Raw genomic sequence first — 13,982 nt, 5'->3', positions numbered from 1 at the left:
CTCTCTCGAACGGACGCCAGGCGTGCCGCGGATGGTCTTCTCGTGTAAACCGATCTGGGTCGAACTTGAGCGGATCTGGACGAAGCATTAGCCACCGGATGTGTTACAAAGAAGGATCGATAGATGTCACTTGCCTGGGAATATCGCTGGATCCATATGCATAGCCAGTTGGACGGGGCAGATCATGCGATCTTTGGTCGGCCATTCGCGGCCCTGATACGTGAGAGTATCGATGCCCTTGCGTGCGGTATTTCCTATCGGATAGAACCTCAGGACTTCCTTGATGACGTTGTTCGTATAGGTGAGCTCATTCAGCTTATACGGCTCCCTCTTAAGCATCTCGTACGTCGCTTCGATACCAGGGGTGAACACACGGTCGTGCTCTTCGCGCATCCTTTGTACCACTTCAGGGTGAACGCTAAGCAGCATAGCTCCGAAACAGATGGTATCCGACGTAGTCCCAAGTCCAGCGATCAAAAGAGTCTTTACTTGTGTGAGAGCATCTTTTGTGAATTGGGGGTCGAGCTCCTTTACGTCACCCTGTCGCTCTGCAATATAGTCTCGCAAGATGAGGTCCATGATCCCTAGTCCTCGCTTCTCCGAAAGATCGAGCTTGTCGCCTGCAGCTATGTGTTAGCCGCACGAAGTTCAAGTATGCGTGGACTCCATTGGGCTTCTTACGTTTGACTATCTCGAATCTCTCTTTGATGAGCCCTTCCACGATAGCATCAAACTTTGCGCGTTCGGCGAAAACCGTCCGGTTGACGAAGAAGTTGCGGATGTAGTTCAGAGACTCTCGCGTGGTCATAAAAGCACGGCACATGTTTTCAAAGTGCTCCAGAGCAGGGCTACCTTTGGTCTGCGCGTCAAGGGATCGGCCAAAGGTCATAGTCGATATGACATCAAACGTCATGCACAGGGTATGGTCCTCCAACCTGAAAACCTCACCCGATTCAGCTTTCTCAGAAAGCTTCGACCGGAATTTCATAACCTCGTCAGCAACCATAGGCCTCATGTTGGTGATGTGCGAAGTGGCGAAAGCAGGGCTCAACATCTTATGAAGATACTTCCATTGTGCGCCGTTCGTTGTGACGATGTTGCCGCTTCCAATCAAGGGGTCGACCATAGTTGCCTCCATTTCATGTTTGGGGTGATTCCGGATGACTGTCATGTCAAGTGCAACATCCGGATCTGTCACCACAACTTGCTGAAATGAGGCAGGCCACAAATCGAGGTAGAAGACACCTGGCATGTTGTACTTCCTGGCGATCGTAACCACCGCTGCTTGATAATGTACATCACTGGGTAGCGATTTGAAGGTCTCGCCGAGCAGTTTCAAATGACCGAAGAAGAAGCTATGAGGCGGTTTGGGCTGATATAATGTCAGTACTGTCTTGATTATAGCCCGTGCCGAATACTGCCAACGTACGACATCTTTGTAAAATCGCCGAACTTGGATCAATCTCATTACGCCATATGCGAGCGCCGCAATGATGCCAGAGAAGAGTATCGTCACCCATGGTAGGTCACGAAGGGCCATTGTGAAGGGCTAAAGTGTAAGATCTGCTAGGTTTGGAGGATGGAAGTACCTAGGTATATGAGGTTGTGCTGATCCAGGCCCCCCGATCGTGGCATCTTGGCACTTGAGTGGAGTAAATCAGCACTAGGCGATCCTGTGGCGCTTGGTGGTGGGATATCTTTAGCGTGTGTTGGAAAGGCGCATGTTTGCAAATTGCGGCCGTGGAAGCATCGATCCCGTATCGTCAGAGAGTTGCGATGTTGGGGATGGACTTTAGGGTGTGACAAGATGGCGTTGCTTGCTTGAGCCATGGCCACTGCCGTCACCACGTGTTCTCTATTGAACATCTCTTTCATCTCCTCCGTTGCCATTGCCTACCACGCGCTTTAGGCTCCTAGGTTGCGGTATTTCTTGTAAGGCTGGCGGGGCGTTGTCTGTAGTGTGGACGCTACAGCACCCTGCGACGCGAGACGTCATGATGTTGGTGTTCAGGTAGGCGCGTCTTTAGCGTGATGGCTAGGGTGAGACAGCCAACTCACAACCTTGGAATAGACTATGCGCGAGCATCGCCCAGCAAAACAGACGTCTGCATTTACTTCTCTAAGCAACCTCGAAACAATTCACGTCTGGCTTGTTACTTTATCGACATCTAGCAAGATAACGTTGACGCGTTCCACATTCGTGCGTCCAACCTGCGGACAGCAATCGCGCCACGAAAAAACGCGTAGCGAACCCACCGACGCGTTTACTGATCATCAGGCCTCCAACATTCGGACACTGAACCTGGTTCGTGTCTCAAACTCCATCTACGGTATCTCATCATATGGTATCTTTTCCTGGGCTGCAACTCGCATCTCGTCGTCCAGCAGTGACATGAGCACCTGGTCCGTGCCCTTCTTCAGCCAGCTAGCATCGTGTGCGAGCGCTGTATGAGCACCAAAATTGGTTTCAAGCAGTCCTATCTTAGCGATGGTTTCTTTCGCTGAAGAAAGGTCTGTATGCAGTGACATGCTCACTGCCCCTGGGCCTTGGAACTCCGCAATTGTTCGCGTGCCGTCCAGCAAATCCCTGACCGGTCAGTAAACGCCCGATCGTATACACCATGCACGTCAGCAAACGCCTGGTGCAATCAATTTAACGTACCGCGAATGACAGCCTAGCACAAGATTAGCGAGCGCCAATGGAAATTCCATGGGAAAACATACAATCGCTGCCAAGTATTACCCACTCGCCATCTTGCAGCCTTGCAGCAGCAGCCAAGTTACCAGGCATATGGCCAGGTGCATCGAGGATCCAGAAACTGCCGTCTCCGAAGTAGTCCAGTGCTCTTTCGAACGGGCCAAAGGGCTTCCACACGCCATGTAGCTCATCCCATTTTTCTGTCGAGTTCTCCGGATCAAAGAAGCGGCCGTCCCACTGTAGGCTTTGATCTCTCATATGCCCTGGCTGACATGCTGCTCTCGTGCCGGGACCAAAGTACGCTATCGCATTTGGAAATAAATCGCTGATAGGCCTCGAGTGATCCCAATGAGCGTGGCTGCAGGCTGCTCAGCGAACTTCATTCACGCCACCCTTGTATCCATACCTGAACAACACAGTATCGACATCCTCCGCAGCCACGCCTCTTTGCGCCAACTGCTGAACGATAGTCCTCCTTGGTCCGTTGTGATTGACGATATCCAACATGAACTTGTTAACCCAAGGGGTATAACAACTTCGGTCCTTCAAGAAACTAGTCAGAAGAAGATTGAGGTAGCCAGACCCGATATTGGCCTACGCACCTCATCCAAGCCAAGATCCCAAAGTATGTGTCTTCCCTGATGCGCGATGTAAAACGCCCAGTTGTACATGCGAAATGTGCCACTCTCACCAGCATGCAAGCGGCTCAGATCTCCTAGAAAGCTGCCGCCATCGAGGAGAGCAAGACTCACAAAGGCGTCAGTATGAGGGAGGCCGGCCTCCATTGTTGGTGTCGTTTGTGCAAGAAGCTGACTGCGTGTAACATGTACATCTACCTAGGTAGCACTCTATCTAGCCGAACACATGCTTGCTAATTGCCGAGCTCAGATGTCGAGCGAATTACGATATCCTCATCGATGCGAGGCGCAGTCGCTGTAGTACCCCCACATCCCGCACGCAATGTTTGGTCGCGGGTGATTGCCCCACTACTGAAATGGCAGGTACAGGTGCGGGGTAACTATCGGACCATCATTGCCCCCAACGTACCTGCTTCCAGAGAAGCAGCTCCAGGGATGCGCATCTTCCTTCAGCCAATCCAAACAGACACTAGGCAATAGTAAACAATTCGTTAGTCTATGGATCGATCCTTTGTTTCCTACCATCCCATCCCACGCAGCAGCCAAAATGTCGGAGACCCTCAAGCACCAACACCTGGGTGAAGTAGAAGGAAAGCCAGTAGATGGCGCAGTTCAATTCCTTGGCCTGAAGTATGCTTCGTTAAAAGATCGCTTGGCTGCACCCCAGCTCGTAGACAGCTATGCATCTGGAACTACGGATGCCACCAAATTTGGGTACGTCGACTGCTAACATCGATTACCATTCACTAACAAAACAGACCCCCACCAGTATCCCCAGTCGGTGCCATTGAACGTGAGTTCGGCTTCATTCAACATTCCTTGCCACTTCCAGAGGTTCCGACGCATTCCGACCTCGAATGTCTGAATCTCAACATCACTGTGCCGACCAACAAGGATGGGGCTATTGATTCCAACGCGAAGTTGCCTGTCTTTGTCTTCATACATGGAGGCGGTTTTGCTGTTGGGAGTAGTTGGTACCCGCACTACGATCCAGCTCCCATTGTGAAGATGTCTGTCGAGAGGAAAAAGCCCATCATCGGCATTACCATCAAGTGGGTCTTACAACCTGAAGCACACCCCGTCTACTAACAGATACAGCTATCGACTGGGTTTCACAGGGTTTGCGACCTCCGAAGAATTGCGCAAAGCAGGATACAAAGCGAACAACGGCTTTCACGACCAGCGCACGGCTCTACAGTGGATCAGGAAGTTCATAGGCGGATTTGGGGGTGACGCAGATGAGATCACAGTATGCGGAGAGAGCGCCGGTGGACGTATGTTTTGGACGCTGTTGATCTAGAGCTCGACTAACGTATGCAGTGTCTGCGACAGTACTGCTCTGCTCGGAGGAGCCGCTGATGAAGCGCTGTGTTAGTACTGGAGGAGCTGTGCTACTGTTCAAGCCCATCCCAGATTTTGTTGCAGAATCCTCGTATCAAAAAGCCATTGATGCATTTGGTTTGACGGACAAGTCGCCCGAGGATCGTATCAAGGCCCTCCTCAGTATACCCTTGGATGATCTATGGCAAAAGGTGCCACCCACAGCACCGATGTTACCTTCAGTCGACAAAGAGACCATGCCGGGCTCACCAGATTTCCTTACTGTCTCATCTCAAGAAGACAGCCCAGTTTTCATGATGCCGGGCAGGAAGTGGTGCAAGGCCTTCATGATCGGAGAGTCAAAGCTGGACGTAAGTTTACTATCGTGATTCTCGGGACATGTAAGCTCATTTTTCTCAGGCGAACATCATCGCATACCTTGGCCTAGATGCTCGCAAACCTGGCGTCGCACAAAAGTTCATCGACTCCTGCAACGCCACACTGTCCGCCAAGCCAGAGGTTGCGGAACAGCTTCTCACATCCTACAAGATAACCCCCGAGACTCCGGACGAAGAGGCCATGCTTTCAATATTGCGCTTTGGTTCCGAGATATCTTTCTACGCGCCCGCTCGTGCCTTCGCCCAAGGCTGGCCCAACACACCCGACTCGAAGTTCTTCCTCTACCACTTCAACGAAGGAATACCTTGGGAAGGTCGCTTCAAGGGCGAAGCAGGCCACATTCTCGATGTATCGTACCTCTTCCAGAACTACAACGAGCACCTGGACGATGCGCAACAGAAAGTAGCACGAGAGTACGGAGAAGACTTCATCAAATTCGTCAACGGGGAGGACCCTTGGCCGCCGGTAAAGACCGACAAGCTGTGTGCCAAGGTTTACGGGCCTAGTGCCGATGGTGTCACGAGCAGATGGGTTCCAGATGGTGATCCAGCAAAAATTGGAAGAGACGAGAGGGTACTCAAGCTGGGAGAGACGGCTGGGTTTGATGCCATTATGGAGGTCTTCCAGAACTTCTTTCAAGGGAAGTAGACGGTACGAAGACTACATGAGTGCATCAGAACGGGTTCGCGACACTACTATGTATATTAAAGATGACAGAAGCCTTACTCCGCAAACTCCCACGTTCCATCCTCTTTCTTCCTCCCTTTGTCTTCGTAACCCTTCGGTAGAAGACCTCCAACATGTAAATATATACTACTTCCATCCCTATCCACACACCTCTCGTCCTTCGCCGCCTCTTCCCAAACCTCCAACGCCCTCTCCGCCATACTCGGCCTCACCCCAACCTGACCCGCGCTCTCGATACCCAACCCCAGATCCTTGAGCATCATCTGCGTCTTGAACCCCGGCTTATAACCACTGTTACTCGGTACCCAATACTCCTTCTGCACATTGGGAATGGGCATGACGTGATCGCACATCCAAGATTGACCTGTGCTGTTCTTGATCACGGAGTATAAAGCGGAGGGGTCGAGGCCGTGAGATACGCCTATTGCGAGGGCTTCGGCGGTGGCGAGGAGAATGGTGCCGGAGAGGTAGTTGTTGCATATCTTGGCGGTGAGACCGGCGCCGAGAGTGTTCAGGTAGAAGGCTTTAGATGGTGGGCCAAGCATCGTGAGGGTCGCCGAGATTCGAGAGTCTGGGGAAGCGGAAGAAGTTGGTGTTTGCGCTGGTGGTGGGTGCCCGATCAACATCGATAATGTGCCTGCTTCTGCTGCTGGAACGCCGCCGGATACGGGGGCGTCGATGTATGTTCCCATCTCCGCTTCCTTCAGCTTTTGGCCTACTTCTTTCGTAGTGTTGACGTCGATTGTGCTGCATTCTAGCATTACCCTGTCTTGGTCTTTTTTCGCTGCTATCACTCCGTCTTTCTCGTCTAGATACACTTTCCTTACATCTTCTCCTCCTGGTACGATGGAGATCAGTACTTTCGCGTTTTCCGCTGCTTCGCGTGCTGTAGCGACGATTTCTATGGGGCCGTGGGACGAGTATTGGGTTTTGAAGCGGGAGCATGCCGAGGCGTTGATGTCATTGATGTAGAGGGTCGAAGATGGGTCTATCTTCTTGCGGATGTTGGCTGCCATCGCGTAGCCCATCGCTCCGAGACCTTGCCATTGTTAGTGGAAACCACGTAGACACTGGGTTGAAGCGCTCACCGATGAACGCGTAGTTATTTGCCGACGTCATGTTTCCAAATGATACGCTATCTTGAGACAGTAGTAGAATCAACCTTCTGATGACTTTTACCCTTTAAGATGCCTCAGTTTTCAACATTCATCATGTTTCTTTCCATGTACTCGCTGGATCGGCTAGCGTCATTCGCTCCTTGGTGTTTACCCAAGCCCCACATCATCCCCTCACTTCCCCAATTGCCTTTCCCCAATACAACAACCTCGGCGTACCACTCCGAAATCATTACCATTGAACACGCGTAACCTTGCATTCGACGACATAGCATGGAAGTCATGTGAACGCGACGCGACATGTACCCACCTACTTCACACTCAAGGGCCAAAAACTGAGCGCAATCACAAATACCTTCATCATTGTTCTATTACACCATGTCATCAAAGCCCCTCCGGGTAGGTGTTATCGGTCCTGCAGGTTTTGGCGGTTCCTATCTCACCGTCGAGTTGCTGAACCGAGGCCATACCGTTATTGGCATTTCACGCAACCCCGAGAAAGTAGGGAAACATCCGCGCTACATCCCCAGGCCAGTAGATGTCGACCAAGTCTCCATAGAGGAACTATCAGAAGTTTTCGATGGCCTCGATGTCCTCGTCAGTGAGTTCGGACCGCATACAGCTGGTCCTGGGGCTTTGCTCTACAGTGCGTTCCAACCATAGCAAGATACTAGTAACCAATGACTGACCCACAACAGTGCCGTTCCTAGAATCCGTTCGCAAGATCCTGCTCGCCTACAAGCTACGGCCCGCATCGTACTTCGTCTTCGTCGGCGGCGCAGGCTCCCTCCACGTCCCCAGCACAAATATCTCCTGCGTCGACCACCCAGACTTCTTCCTTGCCTACCGCCGCGCCATCTCCACATCACTAGCGCACATTGCATACATGGAAGAGCGCCTCGGTATCATGGGCACCTCATTGCGACGATACCGCGAAGCCAGATTAGCAGAGAGCTCGGGAACGACCACGGAAGAAGACAAAACTGTGATCGCAGACTACGAGAAACAGATCCGCGCCAAAGATAACGCATCGGACTTCATCAAAGCGGGGCGAACGGCGTACATGTTCTTTGAGGACCGGAAGAACTTCGATTGGAGTTTTGTTTCGCCGTCTGCTTTGTACCGTCCGGGGAAGAGGACTGGCAAGTATGAGACTAGTGTTGATGATATGGTGTTGCTTGGGAAGCAGCAGGAAGGTAAAGATGTGTTTGAGGGGAGGTTGACGGGGATCAGTGTTGCGGATATGGCGATTGCGATTGCGGATGAGATTGAACAGAAGAAGTTGGTCTGGAAACACTGGAGTGCCCGGGGTGATATTAGTGAGGATATGCCAGCGCCGGCGTATGTGTATTTGGATGCTGTGGAGGGTGGTAGTAGATAGGCTCAGATTAGCAGAATCTTCGAATGAAGGGATAGAAATTGTTCGCTTGCTCGCTCAGTGCTGGAATTTTTCCTTTGGTATCTTTTTTACTGGGTCTTTCTACACGCTCATCTCCTTCAAATTCTCACTGACTTTGAATGGCGCCTCTGTCTTGCTTCTGATCTCATCCACGGTGACGCCCTTGGCATGCTCCTTCAGGGTCAAACCTTCGACGCGATCGCAGTCGAATACTGCCAGGTCCGTGATGATGGTGCTCACGCACTTTTGTCCTGTGAGAGGGAATGTGCATTGGTTCAGGATCTTGGGGTTGCCCTTCTTGTCGACGTGTTCCATGGTGATGACGACTTTGGTTTGTGTGGGGTTCGCGACTAGGTCCATTGCGCCGCCGATGCCTTTGACCTTTCCGGGAAGCATGAAGTTTGCGAGGTCTGGAAATAGTTAGTGGGACGAAGGGTATGCATTGAACAGTATAGTACGAACCTCCGTATTGGTTCACTTGCATGGCGCCTAGCATGGCGACGTCTATCCGACCTGATCGAATCATGCCAAAGGACTCATGGCTGCCAAACGTCGATGCGCCCTTGATCAGAGTCACGGTCTCTTTTCCGGCGTTGATAAGGTCGGGGTCCTGAGCTCATTAGCCACACAATCAACATCTCTTTGTTGTCTCGTTCTTACCTCCTCGCCAGGCTTAGGATACCGTCCCATACCCAAGATTCCGTTCTCAGACTCCAAAACGATCTCGGTGCCCTCGGGCAGGAATGCAGGTGCTGCCAGCGGCATACCGATACCGAGGTTGACATACATGCCATCCTTCAGCTCTTGTGCTGCGCGCTTGATGATGCGCTCGCGCTTCTGTGATGATTCGGTCGAGCCTTGTACCTTTATTAGCGGCGCTCTCTAATGTAATTATCCGCATGGACTTACCACCCTCCAGCAGTGCCTTCTTCTGCTCCTCGGGGCTCTTCCAGAAGACCTTCCGCTCAATCTCCTTGCCCACTGTGCTCTTGATCACCCTCTTCACGTATATGCCCTGGAGATGAATGTCTTCTGGTGCGATCTCTCCATCCTCAACAATCTCATCGGCCTCGACAATCGTCATCTTCGCGTTCTTGCCCATGGCTTCGTTGAAGTTGTTTTGTGCTTTGCGGAACTGGCAGTTGCCGAGACGATCGGCTTTGGCGACTTTGACGAAGGCGTAGTCACCGAAGATGGCTTCTTCCATGACGTAGGATTTGCCGTTGAACTCGCGGGTTTCTTTGGGAGGGGCCATTTTGGCAATGGTGCCGTCGGTGTTATATCGTACAGGGAGTTCGCCGGTTTGCACTGGAGGGTGTTAGCTGTGCCTGCACTTGTCAAATCATGGTGAGATCCGCGTACCTATTGTTCCATATGCCGCTGGTGTGTAGAAGGCCGGTACACCCGCAGCACCAGCAGCGCACTTCTCTGCGATGGTACCCTGAGGGGTCAACTGCAGACTCAATTGACCCTTCAGGTACATTTGCTCAAACACCTTGTTATCTCCGATGTAACTCGCAATCATCGTGCCGATCTGCTTTGTCTCCAGAAGCTGTCCAAGCCCGACACCGGGCATACCGGCGTTGTTGCTGACCACTGTGAAGTTTGTAAGGTCGCTCCGATCGCGTAGAGCGTTGATGAGGGTGTTGGGGACTCCAGAGAAGCCAAATCCACCGACCAGAACTGTGGAATCGGACTTCATGTCCTTGATAGCTTCTTGCGCGGAGGAGACGATCTTGTTGATGGCTGGTCGAGAAGCGCTGGCAGAGAAGAATCGCATGCCCGTCGCTGGGCCGCGCCGGCGCGCAGAGAAAAGGACAGAACGTTGCATCGTGAGGTTCGTAGTCGTGAGTCGCGAAGTATCGAGGAAGTGAAGTCGGAACGATGGGTTTCGGATCGCTTGGCTCAGCTTGAGATGGCACAGAGGTTGTTGATGGCGATATACAATTCCAGAGTGTAAGCTCAGCTCAATCGACACCAGATTGAAGCGTCACTCTCCACAAACCTCAGTGCACAAAGATCGCGTGTAGGATTGTGGTGTATAGCGGAGATGACGCTCCCCACACGAGCACCACGAGGGCATGCATGACAGCAAACAACCGATTGGGTCAGACCGATGCAAATGCCGTGCCGATGGCGGGTAAGAGCAAAGCTCCACAATCGGAGGTGGATGAGGACTTAGCCGGCCAAGATGCGGAGGTTGCGGCCAAAACGCACGTTCATTGGGCGAAGCCACACACGGAAAAAGGCAACGTGGAAAACATTTCCAAGGCCGAGCCACGATAGCTGGCTCACGTGCTGACGCGCCAACGCGTATGAGAAAGGCGCATAGTCACTAACGAGCTGCAGGCACATTTGGCACGTTTGTATTGAAGAGTTGGTAGATATGTGTTTCTATGGACGCTACTTGACAAACCCACCGAGTCGATTAGTACAGGTCGTGCACGATTTGCTTCACTGCAGCATATGTCAGCCAAAGGATTTACGGACAATAGGCGTGTCAACTCACAGCTAGCGAAGTCCTTGTGGTCTTTGCTGTGTAGCGCACGCGACGCGATAGCCTCTTCTTCCGCATCGCCAGTCGGCACGTTGTACTATTGGACGTTAGCAATGGCCTCCTCGGCATGCTTGAGCTACTTACAGCTGTCAACGTGGTCTTGTGTCCCAGCTCCTCGACCAGTCCAGCAATAGCATCGGCAACGACGTGGGAGTCCTTCTCGTCGCTGCCAGTACTTTGCTTCCCGATGTATGGGATGATCCTAGCGACTTGCTTCGCCTCCTCTGGGTTGCTCGCCTTAAAGTGAACCGTCGGTGCGAGACTGAGGCAGCTGGTGATGCCATGCGGAATGCTGTATGTTGCACCAATCGCATGGCCGATGCTGTGGCTGAGGCCGACTCCGCCGGTGTACAGGAAGGGGAAGAGTGAGGAGTAACAAGCAACGAAGAGCTTTGTTCGCACTTCGGCGTCGTTGGGGTTGGCTTTCGATTGCGGTAGGTATGTGAAGAGATCTTTGATAGCTTCCAGAGACATGCGTTTTGTAGGGATCTCGGCGGCGAGGGGGTGGTACATCAGCTCAACTGCGTGGTCCAGTGATCGAATCTGCGAGTGTGTCAGGGATAGGTTCTACTTCAGCGCCTGGGGAGGTGATGAACGTACTCCTGTGCTTGTCCAGAGGTTCAAGGGTGTGTATACGGCAAGTTCACCATCGTATACCACAGCTGAATTTGATTAGCCCAAGTCTCTCCGACCATCCGACATCGTGCTTACCCTTGGGTACAAGTTCTGGGTTGCTCACGGCGATCTTGTGCTTTTCTTCGGTGGTGAAGCCAGCGTTTTGCGTCGTCTCAGCTACACTCAGTGTTGTTGGTACAGCGATACTAGGTATCCACTTTCCGGTCTCCTCGTGGATATTGTATGCAATGGCTTTGGCTGAGTCGATGGGCGAACCACCGCCTATCGATATGAGTACATCGCATCCGGACTTTGTCATCAGCGCGGTGGCTTCTTTGATATCTCCAATCGGCCTTGCACTTGTCAGCCTGCGCTTGTCATACTTCAACAGCTCTTCACATACGCATGTTGACCGATCTTGCTGAATGTACCACCATGCGCAGAACCAAGTGCCTTCTCGATGTTCTTGATCACGGGAGTCTTCTCGTATAAGGAGCGTCCGGTGATGATGAAGGCCTTCGTAGCACCGAGCTCGGCGATAACATCTGAAAGCTGGCTGCTCGTTCCTATGCGAACATGTAAGTTTTCTTTTCGATCCGCAACCGCAGTCTGCCTACCATTTCCGTATATCATGAGCTTGACGGGCGATGCCCTGTACACTCCCTTGGTAGAGGAGTCAACGCTGCCATTCTGGTACTTGTTCGGGAGCGCCATCGTGTAATGTCTTGTTGAGATCAGTTTGCGCGCGAATGTTCAAAGTAAATGGTCGCGTCCGCATGCAAGCTAGATTCGGCAAGCATCATTGCGTTGTTGCCCGAGTCGGCATGGAGGGGTCTCTCGCTCCTGCCCCACACATACACGTCGCCCCGCCACAGCTCTCGCCGCAACCACGATGCGGCACTTTCTCGGCCCTGTGAGATCATACAATAGGCATTCCTGGACCAATGCGACGCGTAGATTGTCAGTTGTTGTGCCAAAATGGCGTCCTTTAGCAAAGCCGCGCGCAATGTGCTGCAGAAAAGCCCCAACGATGTAGTTTTACTTTCTGCGGTCAGGTCGCCAATCAATCGTAGTTTCAAGGGCGGTTACAAAGATGCTCATCCAGAAGACATCCTGATGCCGGTGAGTCTCGGCAGGAGAACGCGCTGCACTGTTGCTGAATACAACAGATTATGAAAGCTGCAGTACAGCGAGCTGGCATCGAAAAAGTCGACGTGAACGATGTTATGATTGGGAATGTACTCGCCGAACTGGGCTTCGCGAAGACAGGACGCATGGCGCTCAATCATGCCGGCTTTCCAAACTCCACGACCTTCCATACAGTCAATCGGCAATGCTCGAGCAGTCTACAAGCCATCACCCACATCTCACACTCGATCATGGTGGGTCAGATTGACGTGGGGCTGGCTGGCGGTGTAGAGAGCATGTCGAGAAACTACAGCTCGCGGGGCATCCCAGCCGATGTCTCACCCACGCTGCTTGGGTCGACTGTCAAAGATGCGCGCGACTGTCTTATGCCTATGGGAATCACGTCTGAGAACGTAGCGGAAAGATACAAGGTTGACAGGAAGTCGCAAGATGAATATGCAGTGCGAAGTCATGGGCGCGCAAGTCGCGCCCAAAAGGAAGGTCGCTTTGATTGGGAGATCGAGCCCGTAACGGTTCAGAGGATGGACGAGGCAACAGGCCAGCCTGCAGGGCACGAAGTCACCAAGGACGACGGCATTCGGCATGGGTTGACTTTTGAGAAAGTGTCGACGCTCAAGCCTGTGTTCGGCGAGAACGGCAAGAGTACCGCAGGCAACTCGTAAGTGGACATGACTCAAAGCTCTCGCAAAGCTGACCTTTCAGATCTCAAATATCGGACGGCGCATCCTCCACCATACTTGCCCGACGTTCGTGGGCTGAAGAGCGTGGATTGAAGCCACTTGGCCGCTTCGTTGGCACTCAGGTCAAGGGTTGCGCCCCCGACGAGATGGGCATTAGCCCGATATACGCCATACCAGCATTGCTGAAGTGGACAGGCGTTGGGCTCAAGGACGTTGACATCATTGAGCTCAACGAGGCGTTCGCAAGCCAGACTATTGCGTGCATTCGGGAGCTGGGTCTCGATGAAGACAGGGTCAATCCGAATGGAGGTGCGATAGCTCTTGGGCATCCCACCGGCGCGACCGGGGCACGGCAGACTGCCACATTGTTCGGCGAGCTGCTACGCCAGGACAAGGAGATAGGTATTGTCAGCATGTGTGCGAGTACCGGCTTAGGCGTTGCTTCGTTGTTCGTTCGAGAGTCGTAGTTCCATAGAAATGCTATAGGCTTTGATGATGAGGATCACGAAAGTGTCGCGTGGGTCACGTGCCAAATGGCTCTAGCCACTTTGAACTGTTAGCGCGGAACGCAGAGGCTGGCCGCTTCCGAGCCTGGAGGCCGGCATTGTCTTCCCCACACGATCCATGGATGCTGGCTGCACCCGCGTCCCACACGTCCACCGCTTCAAGGCCGCTATGTCTTGTATAGTGCTGGAGCTCCTTTTGGAGCTTCACCTCCCCTTCGT

The 13,982-nt window shown here is 52.6% G+C and overlaps 8 protein-coding genes across 8 annotated transcripts; 3 read left to right on the top strand and 5 right to left on the bottom strand.

Annotated features, from left to right (window-relative positions):
- Positions 1-126: 126 nt before the first annotated feature.
- On the bottom strand, positions 127-1,540 carry J4E86_004958 (uncharacterized protein; the record flags this gene model as incomplete). The annotated part of the gene is made up of 3 exons (XM_051445495.1): positions 127-620; positions 682-1,372; positions 1,430-1,540. 3 exons carry the CDS (start codon positions 1,538-1,540, stop codon positions 127-129), a joined length of 1,296 nt encoding a protein of 431 aa, XP_051303592.1.
- Positions 1,541-2,325: 785 nt separating this feature from the next.
- Positions 2,326-2,956, bottom strand: J4E86_004957 (uncharacterized protein; the record flags this gene model as incomplete). The annotated part of the gene is made up of 3 exons (XM_051445494.1): positions 2,326-2,587; positions 2,663-2,675; positions 2,725-2,956. 3 exons carry the CDS (start codon positions 2,954-2,956, stop codon positions 2,326-2,328), a joined length of 507 nt encoding a protein of 168 aa, XP_051303591.1.
- Positions 2,957-3,883: 927 nt separating this feature from the next.
- On the top strand, positions 3,884-5,703 carry J4E86_004956 (uncharacterized protein; the record flags this gene model as incomplete). The annotated part of the gene is made up of 5 exons (XM_051445493.1): positions 3,884-4,050; positions 4,095-4,388; positions 4,435-4,610; positions 4,657-5,027; positions 5,077-5,703. The coding sequence occupies 5 exons, from the start codon at positions 3,884-3,886 to the stop codon at positions 5,701-5,703; spliced, it is 1,635 nt and encodes a 544-aa protein (XP_051303590.1).
- A 74-nt stretch (positions 5,704-5,777) lies between these two features.
- J4E86_004955 (uncharacterized protein) lies at positions 5,778-6,861 on the bottom strand (the record flags this gene model as incomplete). Its single annotated transcript, XM_051445492.1, has 2 exons — positions 5,778-6,781; positions 6,831-6,861. 2 exons carry the CDS (start codon positions 6,859-6,861, stop codon positions 5,778-5,780), a joined length of 1,035 nt encoding a protein of 344 aa, XP_051303589.1.
- Positions 6,862-7,235: 374 nt separating this feature from the next.
- On the top strand, positions 7,236-8,238 carry J4E86_004954 (uncharacterized protein; the record flags this gene model as incomplete). The annotated part of the gene is made up of 2 exons (XM_051445491.1): positions 7,236-7,503; positions 7,556-8,238. The coding sequence occupies 2 exons, from the start codon at positions 7,236-7,238 to the stop codon at positions 8,236-8,238; spliced, it is 951 nt and encodes a 316-aa protein (XP_051303588.1).
- Positions 8,239-8,337: 99 nt separating this feature from the next.
- On the bottom strand, positions 8,338-10,087 carry J4E86_004953 (uncharacterized protein; the record flags this gene model as incomplete). The annotated part of the gene is made up of 5 exons (XM_051445490.1): positions 8,338-8,666; positions 8,719-8,866; positions 8,917-9,113; positions 9,166-9,564; positions 9,619-10,087. The coding sequence occupies 5 exons, from the start codon at positions 10,085-10,087 to the stop codon at positions 8,338-8,340; spliced, it is 1,542 nt and encodes a 513-aa protein (XP_051303587.1).
- Positions 10,088-10,684: 597 nt separating this feature from the next.
- Positions 10,685-12,142, bottom strand: J4E86_004952 (uncharacterized protein; the record flags this gene model as incomplete). Its single annotated transcript, XM_051445489.1, has 7 exons — positions 10,685-10,713; positions 10,766-10,850; positions 10,898-11,356; positions 11,414-11,475; positions 11,525-11,781; positions 11,832-11,994; positions 12,046-12,142. The coding sequence occupies 7 exons, from the start codon at positions 12,140-12,142 to the stop codon at positions 10,685-10,687; spliced, it is 1,152 nt and encodes a 383-aa protein (XP_051303586.1).
- A 264-nt stretch (positions 12,143-12,406) lies between these two features.
- Positions 12,407-13,724, top strand: J4E86_004951 (uncharacterized protein; the record flags this gene model as incomplete). Its single annotated transcript, XM_051445488.1, has 3 exons — positions 12,407-12,550; positions 12,598-13,235; positions 13,280-13,724. The coding sequence occupies 3 exons, from the start codon at positions 12,407-12,409 to the stop codon at positions 13,722-13,724; spliced, it is 1,227 nt and encodes a 408-aa protein (XP_051303585.1).
- Positions 13,725-13,982: the final 258 nt, after the last annotated feature.

The sequence above is a fragment of the Alternaria arbusti genome (genome assembly GCF_024043155.1).
Source record: "Alternaria arbusti strain BMP 1465 chromosome Unknown scaffold_5, whole genome shotgun sequence".
Lineage (NCBI taxonomy): Eukaryota > Fungi > Ascomycota > Dothideomycetes > Pleosporales > Pleosporaceae > Alternaria > Alternaria arbusti.
Note: the sequence above shows the minus strand (reverse complement) of the source record. Positions and strands in the feature narration are given on the sequence as shown.